Source organism: Fusarium vanettenii (genome assembly GCF_000151355.1).
Source record: "Fusarium vanettenii 77-13-4 chromosome 1 genomic scaffold NECHAsca_1_chr1_3_0, whole genome shotgun sequence".
In the NCBI taxonomy this organism is placed as follows: domain Eukaryota; kingdom Fungi; phylum Ascomycota; class Sordariomycetes; order Hypocreales; family Nectriaceae; genus Fusarium; species Fusarium vanettenii.
The window spans coordinates 2,058,668-2,073,272 of record NW_003315881.1 but is presented as its reverse complement, the minus strand read 5'-3'; the positions used below and the strand labels follow the sequence as shown (position 1 = coordinate 2,073,272).

Here is a 14,605-nt window from a genome sequence, read left to right as displayed (position 1 = left end):
GTCTCAGATTCGTCGTCGGGTTTCACAACATCATTCTGCCCTTAAAATGAAAAGAGAAACGAAAAACCTGGAAAATTCGCCGCGCCTTTGTACACGCCCTCCCTTGGGCGCGTGCCTGATCGGCAGGGGCACTTCATCTTGTCTCATTCTGCACGTCATTGTCTCGGCGACTTGACAACAGGACGCGATCGGCGACTATCACGTCAATTCAATGACGAGCTGTCAAGGAAAGCAAGTCGAGTGAGATCGTCGGTCGGTAGTTGCTTCTGCACGTGTGTCCCTAGGATCGAGGGAGTAATTATATTGAAATGACAAGGGGGTGGACAGCGAGATGGAAAGTTCCATGTTGAATAGCTTTCGATAATAAAACACAAACGTCGTCGTCGGATGCGACGGGATATCCTAGCCATAACCATAACCCATACTCCAGTCCCATCTGCCCACTGTTCTATCTTGGCGCATCTCGTGGCACCTCATTCCATTGCACACACCCTAGAGGCCCCAACAGGTCCTGTGTCTATACCCACAACTCCACATCAGTGACCGCCAACCTGTCCCTTGGGCAGGGGAGGGATCCAGCACACGGCAAGGTTGAGCGCAATGTGAATGATGCCAATGACCCAGAAGCCCATCGCAAAGTCCTTGCCCTGGTTCATGAAGCGAAAGATGATGGCAAAGATGACGCCGCCGAGGTTGCCGCCTCCGCCCGTGAGTCCCGACAGGATACCATTGGCAAAGGGGTGGACGTGCGGCACAAGCGCAAAGTTGGCTCCGTTGCCCGCCTCGTGGAAGACCGACATGAGCACGATGAGGCCGACAAAGGTGCCCACAGTTCCGCCGTTGGACTCGGCCGGGTTCACTCGGCCGATGAGGATGAGCAGAGCGCCGGTCAACAGGCCACAAACCGTGATCCATCCCTTCTTCAGCCAAAGGTTGCGTCCAAATTTGTTGTACAGGATATCGGCAATCACACCACCGAGGGGTCGGTTGACAAAGTTGAGGAATCCAAAGATGGCAGCGTAGTTGCTCGCCTTGGTCTGATCCAGGTGCGGGAAGTTCTTCTTCAGGTATGCGCTCAGCACAGCGTTGATGGCAAGCTCGCCGCCGAAGGAGCAAGCATAGGTAGCAACGTGGAAGAAGGTCTGGGGAGAGTAGAGAACAGGGAGCGCTTCCTTGAGGCTGGGCTTGACCACAATCTCACCCTGTGCAATCTCCATGGCCTCGTTGCGTGTAATCGAATGCTCGTGGTCGCCAACCTTGACGTCCTTTTCGCAGCCAGCGCTGTTCTCCTCGTCCGATCCTGAGCGATCTGGTGTACCCACTGGTGTAATCTCATCAGAAGTAGAAACACCATGTTCCTCCATGTTCTTGCGGACCTGCTGGGCTTGGTCGTCCCAGTCTCCCATGGGGCTGTCGGGGCACAGCAGGAGCATGCCCACACCACATACAATCAAGCAGATCAGAGGAACAATAAAGGTCACTCTCCAAGCCTTGGAAGGGGTTAGGCCTTGGTGAGCAACCAAAGAGTCGAAAACGGCAGGCATGATGAAATAGGTGCTAGATCCCCAGTTAGTATTTGATGTCCTGCCATCGTTGTCTTGTGAAGGTATAGGGTTGGCTTACATTCCACCACCAGCATTTCCCCATCCACCAGCCAAAGCATTCGCGGTGCCGACAATGTTCTTGTCAAAGAAACCGGTGCACCAAACCTGGCAAGGCACAAAGGTTGCACCTAGAATACCGATGAAGAATCGAGAGATGTAGAGGCCAGTTGCATTCTTGACAAGGGGTGCAAGGCCGATAGGGAAGCAGCCAAGAAGGATCAGGTAAGCGAAAACCCGTCGTGGTCCAAACTGATCGCATAGCGGTCCCGTAATGAATCGAAGGAAGAACGTAGCCGATAGTGAGACGATGTTGGAGTTGGCGATTTGGGCAGGCGTAAGGTGAAGGTCCTTCTTGATAGTGACGGTCAATAGGGGAGGGAACGTGTACCTAAAGTCTAGTCAATACACCAAAGTCGAACAAAGTCTCAATCAAATGACTCACCATGCCCAGAAAGCGAGCATGAAACCCATCCAGGAGAAGAAGAAAACACGGCCATAGATGTCGACGGGGTTGAGTACTGGCACACTTCGAGCTTTCCGGCTGATGGGGTTGACCTCAGGGGCCTTCCACATATGGGCGATTTGAAAACCCATGATGAACAGGCTTGTCGTTGAATTCAAAGAGACCTCAAGATATGTTGTCGATTCTTGTGGAAGCGATCGAATAGTAAAATGAGGGTCAAGAGTCTGTGGCGACGGTGTTGTTGTTTGTTGGTGTCGAGCCTGTTGATCCTGTTTAAGAAGGATGATACCCAGCACATATATACAAGAACAATTCAGTCCTCTTCAAGAACCAAAATGTTGGACAATCTAGAAATTGCATCTCCGGATCTCCTATGAATGTCCTGCAAGTTTCAAGTCGATAATGCGCCTCTATCTGTGTTTGTGAAGTCTCACTGAGGGCACAGGTGAGAATAGACGTGATGCTCCGGAGCCCGGAGATGCTTGAACCAGATTCCTGCTCGGGGTTCCGTGCTGATCCGATAACGACGGGAGTGACGACGGGGGTTAGAGCGGGCCGTCTTGGTGGGAGAGTGACAGAGCCTCCGGGGCTACAACAACTGTCCCCTGAGCCGGACAAGGGACTAGCCTCGGAAAAGGCCTCCTAGAACCCGTGTACAGCTGGCTCGGAGTGACGCCTATCTGTTACTGAAGCTCGTGTAGTCTAGTTTTTCAACAGACTATCTGGTCCCCTTATACGGCGAGCGAGCTGTCTTTTGAAACCCTAGTCCAGTAATGATAAGGGATCACTCCTCAGAATGGGGTTAATCCGCGTATGAAGCTTCCCTGCAATGTTGATTATGCAACTTCCAGGTCCCACGTCTCAAGAGATGCAATCCAAGGATCCGTTCCTGCGTGGGCATGGCAAAGATAAGGCCTGCACCACAAGCAGGCTATGAGACGGCCATATGCCGACGGTACTGGCCTGACCGACACCACTAGGTGCGGCTCAAGCTCCCAGCTGTGATAAGCAAATCGTCCAGAGACAAATAATCATGCTACCATTGGCCCAGGGTCCTGACGTAACGGCGTAGGGGACGGTGATAAGAAGGAGGCTGGCGCGATTCTGTGGGCGCTGCGACGGTGTCTGGTCGATGTATGGCTAGTGTCCAACAGTTCAAAGATAAGGTCGTGGTGGTGTTAAGAAGATGGTTTGTGAATCTCCGCGGAGCAAACTGTGGCGGGGTAGGGGCAATATATAGGTTGGAGGCGATAAAGGGCGACAAGGCGCTAACCAATAGTCCTATCTTGTTGCGGCCGTCGAAAGGTGGTGTCGTGTCAAACAGAGTTGGAACCCGGACAGACGGGAGAACTATTATCGATCCCCGGTAATCGAATCGTTGGATCTGACCTTTGGCGGAAAGCTCAATGGTTAAGGAGAGTTCGTTGGCCGGCAATCACTGCCCCTGGACGGGCGCAGAGGTCCCTGTTGCGCCAAACCACGTGCCTAGCGCGTCTTGCAACTGCGAGAGAAAAAGGCTGAGCCTCCCAATTATCAAGCCATCAAGAGAAGCACTCGCTTCTTCAATCCAGTCAATTCAGTTTCCCTCGCGGCGTGGAATGCTCAAGACCAGACAAGACTTTTGCCTGGCAACTAGCCAAAACCAAACATCCAGCAAAAACCATGCAACGACTCGACAAAATGCTGCGATAGGCTGCCACCTTCAACTTGAAACTGGTTCACTGTTGAGCGCCCAAAACCCAAAACCCCTTTCTGATCCCTGAGGAATTCCTGTCGGTTCTGGAAGCAATCGACTGTCGATGAGGCTGGCCCTGAGTTTGTCGCAGGACGCTTGGCGCGTCGCTTAGGCCTCGTAATCTTCAGAGGAATGGCCTCGAATAATCCAAAATTTCGTTTAACCCGTGGGGAATCCGTGTTGCTCGTCTTATATAGCTTGGCGAGTTCAATGCATTTCCATCCTTCTTTGACCGAGATTCCCCTTGAAACCAAAGACATGGTTGGAATGATGAAGGCAACTTGAAGCGCCTAGAAAGCTTCACCTGCGGATGCCTTTCGGCGCTAAACCGGAGACAGTAAGAGGGGCAACTCGGGCTCTGAGTGGAGGGAAGGAGGGGTCTGAATTTTTTCTGCGATAATTCCTCGAAATGCCCCTCCATGATCGGACTCTCTCTTGGTGGGGTCCGAGAATTATTGTTTCTCTCTTCTTCAATTTTCCATCTTTGGAGTAACTGATCCAAGCCGTGTCCCCAAGGTATGAGGCTCTTTGCTGATCTCTTGGTCTCTTTCCCCTCATCACGTGCGTCGCACTGACGTAGGCTCCTCGTCAGAAGCGTAACAACCAGGTTCCTCAGTGTGACGCATCGTGAGTGAGAGGCGTCCTGTCCTCAAGATTCAAACTGACACTTATCTCTAGATATAATACCATTTCTGAGACTCAATTAGTCGCAATGGCTGCCCCTGATGTTCCCAAGACCTGCAAGGTCATCACCGCCAACACTATCGCCACGGGACTCCTCACCGAGGTCAAGGAGACACTGGCTAAGGTTCAAGGTTCCAACCCCGGCAAGCCCACGCTTGCTGCGTTCCTTGCCAATGGTGATCCCGCCGCCGTCCAGTACGCCGAGTGGTCCAAGAAGACGTGTGAAGAGAAGTGAGACTTTCCTGCGGACTGTCGCCTGTCTGACGGGTGATGCCCCTGGGCTTGGCGCTGATGTATAACATAGCGGCTTCAATTTCGACCTCCGAACGGTTGACAAGGAGCTCCTCGAGGAGGAGATCATGAAGGCCAACGATGACGAGAGCATCGACGGCATGATCGTCTACTACCCCATCTTCCCCCAGAACCCTACCCACGACAAGTACGTCCAGGAGACTGTCGAGCTCGGCAAGGACGTTGAGGGTCTTCGACACAAGCACATTCACAACATGTACCACAACATTCGCTTCCTGGATGCCCCCGAGAACCGCAAGAAGTCGATTCTCCCCTGCACTCCTCTTGCCGTTGTCAAGATCCTCGAGTACCTGCAGATCTACAACCCCATCCTGGCCTCTGGCAACCGACTTTTCGGAAAGACCATCACCGTCATTAACCGATCAGAGGTCAACGGACGCCCCCTTGCCGCTCTTCTCGCCAACGACGGTGCTACCGTTTACTCTGTGGATGTCACTGGTGTCCAACTCTTCACCCGAGGACAGGGTATCAAGAAGGCCCGCCACCAGGTCGAGGACAAGGAGGGCTGGGGATTGAAGGACTGCCTTCCTCTGAGCGACGTTGTTATCGGCGGTGTCCCCGTCGAGTCTTTCAAGGTCCCTACCGAGCTCATCCGTGATGGTGCTGTTTGCATCAACTTTTCCTCGTACAGGAACTTTGACGGCCCCGCCATCAAGGAGAAGGCCTCGATCTATGTGCCCTCTGTCGGCAAGGTCACTATTGCTATTCTGTTGAGAAACTTGGTGGTAAGACATTGTGATCCCCCATAACCATATTGATGCTGACCGGCTAGCGCCTCATCGCCAACCGGCCGTCCAAGGATGAGTCGGACAAGAAGAACATCGAGGCCCGGGCTGAGGCCTTTGCTGACGACTAGATGTCGTCTCTAGATGCTTGACGTTCACGGTTGGAGGGAGCTTTGAGGGATGATACCTGCGATTGCTTTGGGTTAGACCATGGAAAAGTAGAATGTTTGGGACTTGAAACTTTGAGATAACAAAAACAAAGGAAAATGCTTTTATTTATTCAGGAGTAACACTAGATATGGGATAAATCAGAAAAGTTGGGGGAATGACACGGCATGAGACTTTGTTCAACACAGTCAATCGGTTGATGTAAGCGCTGTGCTGTTTGCCCGAGATACCTCTATCATATACAGCCGGTGAGACACACGAGCTCATGGTGGGAATCTTGCGGGTTGCCATTGAGAAAATCTGAAAATAGCAGTGAGACATGCTAAAATCGCAACTGGGCTTGAATTTCTCGACTCATGAGCAATTCGCCATGACAATCCATTTATGAGATCTCATGATCGCTATCGAGCCCCTTGCTCATAGCGTTATCGAGATAGCTTATCCCGATAATACGGAGTACCTGAGTTTGTCTTACATTTCAAACTGATAAATGACAGTTGCGGCTTCTCAAAGCCAAGCCAACCCTCATTGACTCTCAGCGGTTCGTCAAACATGACAATCTGTCTCATCTGGCCTCCTCCAATATTCGCCGCCCATCATCATGACCCAGTTCGACAGTCATTGGCCCCGCAGAGTTGCAGTTGAGGCTGCATCTGGAATACGGGGGAATTGGACAATGGTGATGAGATTGAAAAGGTGAGAGCGTGCCACGTTGGCACATTTTCGCCCTGCGCATCTCATCTCATCACTTGGTAAGTTATCGGGAGCGAAATATTCACCCTGTCGCACTGGGTCTGTCGTGACGCTAAGAGTCCGAGTCGGCTGCTGAACGGTACATGTCAACCACAACCATCTCAAATCCATGAACTATCAACAACCATCAAAAAGGGTAGGTAGACACATGCCTCGAACCTCGGTGGTCCATTTTCGTCCAGTGTCGTCCCAGGAGAGCGGTGAACCATCCGTCGGGAACGATGGGAACCCCCTTTCTCCCACGCGTCCTTGCGTCCTTGGTGCTTGGTCCATGATCCTTGTCCATGATGGAATGGAAATTAACTGGTGCAACATCTCCATATGCTACCAGCCATCCATGGTACCGGAGCATACCCAATTGGAAAAAGGGCCAGCGGCTACTGTACCTACCTCTTTGGCGACGACGGATCATGGTGCTATTATCGGACTGGGCTCGCATCTAAGGCGGTCATCCCTTTTCAATGCGTGTCTGTGTCGCACGGAGCAGATCTCAGAGTAGCACCCATCGCGAGTCCTCATAAGGCTTCCGACGCGAAAACTCGTGCTTGATTTCTCACTGCAACCTCATTAATATTACTTCTGTTTCAATCCCACATAGCAAAAGCCGCCAATCAAGGCCAAAGGGACGCGCTAACAGTCCATCCATCCGTCAAGGTCTCGAAAAGAAGCAGCGAAACAAAGCGGGCTCCCCCGTGTTTCCCGTTTCACATGGACTACACTCAATTCCACGCTGAAGGTCCCCTAATTAGAAGTCCCCCAACGTTCCATCCGTTAGTCCCTGGAGGGGGGCTTGACGCCGCCGCAATCTGAGGCTTCATTCCATCCATTCCACGGGCCAGCTTTCCCCCATCAGTTCCCGTTCCCGTTCCCGTTGCACCACCCCTGACCAACGCCGTCGAAGCTTTTTCTCGAGTCTCGGCTAAAGCCAGCGCTTCTCTTCGCCTGCCTCTTGTGAAAGCCATCCACTTGGAAGTTCTCAGGTCTTGTCTTTAACGCTGGCACACGCGCGCGCGCGGGGGAAGAAGGGATCCATCCATTGGATTGAAGCTGCATAATCGCTTGTCCGTCCGAGCTGAAAGCTCCATGCCGGGACGGGAGTTGCCAATTGGTACGTACCTACAGTACCTACCCTCACGGACGTACCGTGCATCACCATCAATCACATCTCCAGTTTTTTGCTACTTCGACATCCATCTTCCTCCCCTTGGCTTTTCAAGCCTGTTCTTAGACATGCCAAATTGGCCTCTCGCTGACTGCGTCCTTCGCTACTAGAACGCCTTCTTCGATCCAGTCTCTTGCTCCACGCTGCTTCTTTCTTTCGTCTATACTCACCTGTCGCTCGCTCCCTATCACCTCATGCTTCTTTTCTTTGTCAGATCGACATCCTGACTTCCACCCGCCGCCGCTTCTAGCTTTTGCGCCACGGTGCCATCTGTCGACTAACCGGACGTCACCCAAGACAACACTTCCAATACTATCGAATCACGGAAGCGCCCAGCTGCCGACGAACAAAAAGAGAAGAAAGCCTTCTGCAAGGCAACCTGAGTGCGTCGCCGACTTGAGCCCGGCTGTTCAGCCCTGACTTGGCACCGTGTCCTGAATCCCTCCGACGATTTGATCGACGCGCCTACAGAGATAAAACTTCGCCCCGATCAAAACATCCAGCTCTGATTTATCTGGTCCAACCCCTTATTCAAAATATAACGTCGAACCACAATGGCAACGCAGACCATGCATGCTCACGGTCGCGATGCCCGCCATGGAAAATCAGGCTCTGGCTCGTCCCTGAACTACGGGCCTGTGCCTGGATCGCCCACTCTGACGAACCCCGATATGATCTTGCCCGATTATGATTGCGATGAGTCCCTCGATGATCGCTCCCAGTCTCCCATTTTGATGTGGAACAATGGCCGAACAAACGACATGCGCTACCTCCCTCCGTCGCAAAACCCCTTTGTCGCCGGACCCATGAACATGACCCCCTCAACACCTATCATCTACGGAAATGGAACTATGCTGTCGGATATTGGAGAGGTGACCGAGGTTGAGAGTGTTGTTGGAAGGGGACAGCGTCGCCCTTCATCACACCTGTCTGATGATGACCCTACTATGGCTATGCCATCTTCGTCCACAATGAGCGTGTCGCGCATCAAGACGAGGTCGCAAATCTTGTCGCGCGAGAGAAGGTCATCGCTCGAATCCAACTCGACAATCACATCTCAAGGCCATGGCGCCCCCTTTGCCGATTTTGACGATTCCGTCAGTGTTGACGATATTAATTTCCAGGGCGACGATGAGGAGAGCATGGCTTCCTCATATGTCGAGGGAACCGCTGCGCAGGAGCCCAGGGCCGCTCGTGTTCCCCGTACACAGGCCGTCGGCGAGGAGCGGTATTCCACCAGCTCTCTTAGTGATAGAGCAGAGCAGATTCTAGCCAACGCGAAGCAAAGATTAACGGTAGGGTCTGCGTCTTGAAGATTAGGAGGCTGTGCTAATGATATTATAGACAATGGAAGGAAACCTATCGAGAGCGAGAAGCTCACTTTACTACTCTCCCATGTCTGACGGCTCAACACCATCTCCCCCGATCGTTCGACCAGCGACATCCCTCCAAGACTCCGCCGATCCGTTAGGAATGGGTCACTCGAGAATGCAAAGTGACATCAGTTTACAAGACGACTTTGGCGGCTCTGGATACCCTCAGCGATCTGCTAGTGCCTTGGGAGCTGCAGGAGGCTACCGTCAACCTTTGACTTCGTCCAGAAGCGCTGATGCACTGGGGGGATACGGCAATTCAACTTATAAAACTCCGCTTTATGCTCTGGATACGACACTTGAAGCCCTGAGCGAGGATGAAGATGGTTTCAATGGCAACAGGAATCGGGACAGCGTTCAAAGTTTCAACATGCAAAGCCCAACGTTTGGCTCATTCGTTGACAAGGATATAACCCGATCAGCATCAGTTGCGCAAGTTCGCGACTTGAAAGATCAGATGAAGGATCTGAGGGGCAAAATCTCGAGTCTGAAGGAACAAGCACGAGCCGATAGTCTAAAACGCCGCAGTCTACAGAGCCTCCGGACACCCAGCCCATTCACTCACGCGAGGTGGGACCAAGGATTCCTTGAGCCTCGGAGGGTCAAGGGTGCTGGGCCAGAGACAGTGCCCTGGCAGGCTCCTTGGAACAATGATCAGACCAACAACGACGCGGATGCCAAGGACACGCCTGATCAGGAGGTGGAAGAAGTGAACAAACCAGAGGAAAGGGCGCCAAGTGTCAAATATGAGGACACTGCCGAAGCCTATCCTGAGGAAGCGCAAGATGAGGACAGAAAGACGCCTGTGCCAGATCCTGAACCTGTCGTCAAGGACGAGCCACAGTCGAATGGCGTTGATGAGGTCGATAGTCAGGGTGAGGACCGGGAAGGCAACGTGGAGGAAGTACGAGCAGAAGGGGATGAGGAAGTACAGCCAGATCTGCAATACAGTCCGCAGGACAATGTGCTGGATAATGCGCCGGATAACGTCTCAGACAATGTGGATGATGCTGTGGAGGGAGATCTACAAAATTATCCTCAAAGCGAACAAGGGGACGAAGAGGGCGAGTTTGTGGACTATGAGAGCGAGAGCGGCGAGTCCCTATACCACGATACATTGCAGCACCCTGTCTCGCACGAGGATCGCGAGGACGCATTCGACTATGAGCACTTCTTCCTTCACTCAGCAATGGGAACGATCAGCCAACAGCGACTAGGACGACGAGGAAGCTGGGGCAGCGTGAGCTCAGAAGACTCGGTGGAGACGACACGGGGTCCTTTGCCTGAGCTTGACCGAAGGACAAGCATCGACACGATATCTTCATTCGATACCTTTGCGACGGCAACCGAGGGACGCGCAAGCCGCACCTCGACAATTGACGATACGACTGAGACTATTCTGGAAACCCCTGAAAACTCGGATGGACCTCCTACTTCCAAGCGTACCACGTTTGGGGGCTTCCAGTTTCCGCACAATAGCACTCACAGCTCCAGGAATAACTCGGTTGACTTCCAAAAACCTCACGGCCGACGCAACACGGTGGTTCACCGACCGACGAATAGTGTAGTTGCTTCGTCTAATCATCGACCGTCTGTTTCATCGTTCGAGTCGACAGGGACCAACAGAAGCTTCCCTCTTGTCAACAAGTCCAAGCCCACTACAGGGGTCTTGACACCGACAGACAGTACCCCTGGGGGGTCTCCGGATCCAGAACTGAAGCAAATCTCGGAGACACTTATGAACGGAGCAACTAATTTGGGGGGCACGGGCAGTGGGCAGAGCAGCGGAAGGTCTTCTGCAGTGCAGGGGCTGGCAAAAGAAGATGGGATCCTAGTAGAAAGGCTCGTGGCCAGCCTCGGCAAATGCGTTCTGGGATTGACGGAAGCATCAAGGGCCAGCTCAGAGGCTCGAATGTACCGGAGAAGAATTGATGCAGCACGGCGCATACTGGAAGGGCTAGAGGATTGTTAATGTTGGGATACGGCCTCAAACTTGAGATGAACAAGGTTAGATGGGGGGGTGGCTTTGGTGTAGGTCTGGGTCGGCGCTTTACATGGCGGACAACCTGCATATGGTGCTCTAGTTTGGAGCAAACGGAGTTGAGAGCTGTCTTGGATTAGATCAGGTTCGCGTTCGATACCCTTCAGTCTAGCGAATCATCTTTACTTGAGTTGCATGCAGTTGTGTTTTGCTGTTTGTGTGGGTTCTCCTTGTTGGTGACAGCGATTGAGACAAGTGAAGGGGTGAAATCCATTGTTTGACGAGCCAATGAATGTATTGCTGGTGAGTCCTCATCAGCATTTGTTAATCCAGTTAGTAGAGGGCGAGTTTGGATTGGGGCAAAGAGCAATCAAGCCCTAGAAACCTTCATCGTGTTGCGCAAGCAGACAGGTTAATGAGGTGCTTTCCACCAATCACCCGCTTGAACAATAGCAACTGTTCTTGCGACACATGTAGCAGGCTGCCGACTGCCTGGTGGTTAAATCTGGGACGGGTCAGCGATGACAGAGCTGCTGTCTTGCAGTCTATCTATCGTCAAGTCTCGAGGATGTCTTCTCTGGCGGAGTGAAACGGGCAGTTCTCTGGACGGGTCTTCTATGCCATTAGCGACCGATATGTTCACCAGAGGGGGGCTGGCGCAACGGTAGCGCGGTAAGTCATTACAACATGATCAATTTTAAATTCAAAATTCTAATTCCCTCACTAGTCAGATTCCAGTACACCGGAATCTCCTGAAGGTTAAGGGTTCAAATCCCTTGTCCCTCATCTCCTACAAACTCTTTTTTTGCTGATTTTGGCACCTTTTCTTTTTGTTTGTTCAATCTGGGCTGGTTCTTATCATTAATCAAATGTTCATGCCTTGTATCGAATTGAATGTGTAACTGCTATACTTCCTATTTAAGCAACCTTGGTCTCGCTTCCCTCTACCAAGTGAGCAACTACAGGTAGGCAGATGAATCTGGGGTCGGTCCGCCACATGTCAAGATGTAAGGAGTGAATACACATCTTCCCGTCCACCACGATCGGGTATTCGCATTCACACAAGCACGTCACTCATATGGAAGGAACTGTCTATTTATCGTAGAATCCAATGTGTCACCATTATTTTCTCCGATCTCGTTGACGTGATGGTGCGCTGCCATTCACCATCCACCTGGCCAAGAGCAGAGCGCGGAAGTTACCCTGCACCGCTACACCGCTAATAAAAAGCCACGCATCAAATCCTACCAAACCTTCTCCAAAACCCCAGCGATACTAGCCTTTGTCCCGCCCATCTTCAACGGCGCGCTGGTCTACTCCGGCTGCACAAAGGACCACAAAAAGAAGACATCGAAAAACGGCGTTGTCTTTGCAGACATGGAATCGCCGACGATGGCAACGAGTCTCCTCTCGGCGCTCCTGCCGCCGGATCTTGTCGACTCGATCAACAAACACGTCCTCCACCCGCGAGCGCCCATCCAGATCCTCCTGCGCCACGTCCTCGTCCAGGCGCAGAACCTCCTCGATACAGCGGCCCCCATCATCGAGCCACTATTCGACCGCCTCATGACGGCCATGGCCGAGAACCAGGGCCTCGTCGGCGTCATCGCCTCCCTTCTCGTCCTCGCCACCTTTCTCATCATCCTCAACTGGATCCGTCGCCTGCTCATGTGGTGGACACGGCTGGCCATGCGTGTCGCGACCTGGGCCATCCTCTTCGCCATCGCTGCCTGGGTGTGGGAGCGCGGCGTCTTTGAGAGCGCCAAGGACATGGCCATCGCGGGAGGAAAGGTGGCAGGATACCTGGCTGTCATCAAGGACGTCTGGCTGGAGGAGTATAACAAGTATGAGGCCCAGCAGGGCATGGCAGGTTCAGGCGGAACGAAATCGGGAGCGAGGTCGAGATGATGACGCGACAAGGAATGATTTTTTTATGACCGGGTCACAACAACCACCAAACCAAACCAAACCAAACCAAACCAACAGCGATGATTCGATCCTGCTGAGCACAGAAACACACTATTTGGATACCCTGAGAAGGACGCACGATAGGAAAGACTCGGAACGACGCACGAAGATATGCACACGAAGGAGACCAACTACATAATTACCTATACTTTGGCAGAAAGAGACGGAAAGCTGGATTGTCTCCGCGAGAGTTGAGACCATGGACGACCATGCCTTTATTCAGTTCGGTCTCGTACTAAACGACGCAAATAACGCCAGCGCTATGCAATACTATCAAGATCCCATGCAAACTTTGATATCCTTTGTCCCAAATGTGCCCTCTTTTCCTCGTAGTTACTATCTGACTGTTATTCCTGATCCTCAAACTCCTCGTCGTTTGGTTCCTTGGGATCCTGCGCCTCGTGGAACTGGATGCAGTCGTCAATAAAGCTCAGGATAGCTGCTACACTGTCCTCGTTGGTCACGTCCAGCTTGAGATAGTTGATCATGCTGAAGCTCTCGATCAAACCGGCCACGGCACGGTTTAGACGACGGAAGCTGGCACCCTTCATGACTTGATCCTTCTCATCTGGTGGCCTTGAGGTATCGTCCTCACCCTCGGGTCCCTCTGTGATGCGACGCGTACGCTCGATAGGATCGTCGTCAAGGAGGGCCACGTCAGGAGTGAGGAAGCGCTTCAGATCCTTCTTCTTGACCTGACCCTTGACAAGATCCATCTTGGATAGAAGGTTGATGTGAGGTACCTCAAGCATCAGCATGGCACTCATGGCGCTGAGCGTACCGGAAAAGAACTTGGCGCGGTCAACCACAAAGGTGGCCTCGAGGAGGTAGACGGCGGCCATGCGGATATCGAGGGCGCCAGGCTGCGACAGAAACTTGACCAATGCGGGTAAGACGGGGACATGTGTGTAGAGCTCGATCTGGCCTGGCATGTCGAAGATGATTAGATATTCCTCAGTTAGAGAGTCGAGAGCCTCGGTCAGCCAGTCGAGATTCTCCATGAGAAACTCGAAGCAGTAGATGAGGCCGCCATTGGGCCCCAGGCCAACCTCCTCCATGGCATCCTTGAGGGAGATGAGCTCCTTGATGTCAAGGTCGGGCTGATGCTCAAACGTCTCGGCAGCAGGGTCGAGGTTGACGTAAAAGGCGGACCGGCGGTTGAGCTGGAGATGAGTGATGAGGGCGGCGCAAAAGGTGGACTGCAGGCGACAGCCGGTTAGCCAGGGGACGTTGGGGGGAGTGGCAAGCACGCAATTGAAGAGCGCATATCGGGCATGATGGTGCAAGACTTGAGTGAGTCAAGGCTGATGATGATGATGACGACGGGAGAAGAAGGGATTCGTTTTGCGCCCAACGTACCTTGCCCGCACCCGCGGGGCCCATGACCATGGCACCGAACTTGCTCATATTGAATGAAGCCGGGGATTGTTGATGATGGGTGGTTGGTGTTTTCGTCGAGTTGACAGGGGAGCTTCTGCGATCACCTCTAGCTTCCCCGTTGGGTACCCCGAGCTATCTAAGCTGCCCCGCCTGATAAGGGTCCGGGTCCTTGGATGAAGGCAAAAGCGAGACCGGGGACTCTGTCTGTTAAGGACGTGCAGAGGCGCAAGGTCTAGGTAGTGTGGCTACAGGCAGTTCCCGGCTCGGTTGGGCGTCAGCGAGTGTGCTTGCTACAGT

At 52.7% G+C, this 14,605-nt stretch overlaps 5 protein-coding genes across 5 annotated transcripts; 3 read left to right on the top strand and 2 right to left on the bottom strand.

Annotated features, from left to right (window-relative positions):
• Positions 1 to 536: 536 nt before the first annotated feature.
• Positions 537 to 2,198, bottom strand: NECHADRAFT_90170 (uncharacterized protein; the record flags this gene model as incomplete). Its single annotated transcript, XM_003053581.1, has 3 exons — positions 537 to 1,557; positions 1,624 to 1,992; positions 2,047 to 2,198. The coding sequence occupies 3 exons, from the start codon at positions 2,196 to 2,198 to the stop codon at positions 537 to 539; spliced, it is 1,542 nt and encodes a 513-aa protein (XP_003053627.1).
• A 2,316-nt stretch (positions 2,199 to 4,514) lies between these two features.
• On the top strand, positions 4,515 to 5,654 carry NECHADRAFT_74974 (uncharacterized protein; the record flags this gene model as incomplete). Its single annotated transcript, XM_003054307.1, has 3 exons — positions 4,515 to 4,717; positions 4,791 to 5,523; positions 5,571 to 5,654. 3 exons carry the CDS (start codon positions 4,515 to 4,517, stop codon positions 5,652 to 5,654), a joined length of 1,020 nt encoding a protein of 339 aa, XP_003054353.1.
• A 2,506-nt stretch (positions 5,655 to 8,160) lies between these two features.
• NECHADRAFT_74973 (uncharacterized protein) lies at positions 8,161 to 10,951 on the top strand (the record flags this gene model as incomplete). The annotated part of the gene is made up of 2 exons (XM_003054306.1): positions 8,161 to 8,901; positions 8,951 to 10,951. 2 exons carry the CDS (start codon positions 8,161 to 8,163, stop codon positions 10,949 to 10,951), a joined length of 2,742 nt encoding a protein of 913 aa, XP_003054352.1.
• Positions 10,952 to 12,108: 1,157 nt separating this feature from the next.
• Positions 12,109 to 12,868, top strand: NECHADRAFT_74972 (uncharacterized protein; the record flags this gene model as incomplete). Its single annotated transcript, XM_003054305.1, has 2 exons — positions 12,109 to 12,111; positions 12,191 to 12,868. The coding sequence occupies 2 exons, from the start codon at positions 12,109 to 12,111 to the stop codon at positions 12,866 to 12,868; spliced, it is 681 nt and encodes a 226-aa protein (XP_003054351.1).
• A 275-nt stretch (positions 12,869 to 13,143) lies between these two features.
• On the bottom strand, positions 13,144 to 14,335 carry NECHADRAFT_98846 (uncharacterized protein; the record flags this gene model as incomplete). Its single annotated transcript, XM_003053580.1, has 2 exons — positions 13,144 to 14,127; positions 14,288 to 14,335. The coding sequence occupies 2 exons, from the start codon at positions 14,333 to 14,335 to the stop codon at positions 13,276 to 13,278; spliced, it is 900 nt and encodes a 299-aa protein (XP_003053626.1). The 3' UTR covers positions 13,144 to 13,275.
• Between the last annotated feature and the right edge of the window lie 270 nt (positions 14,336 to 14,605).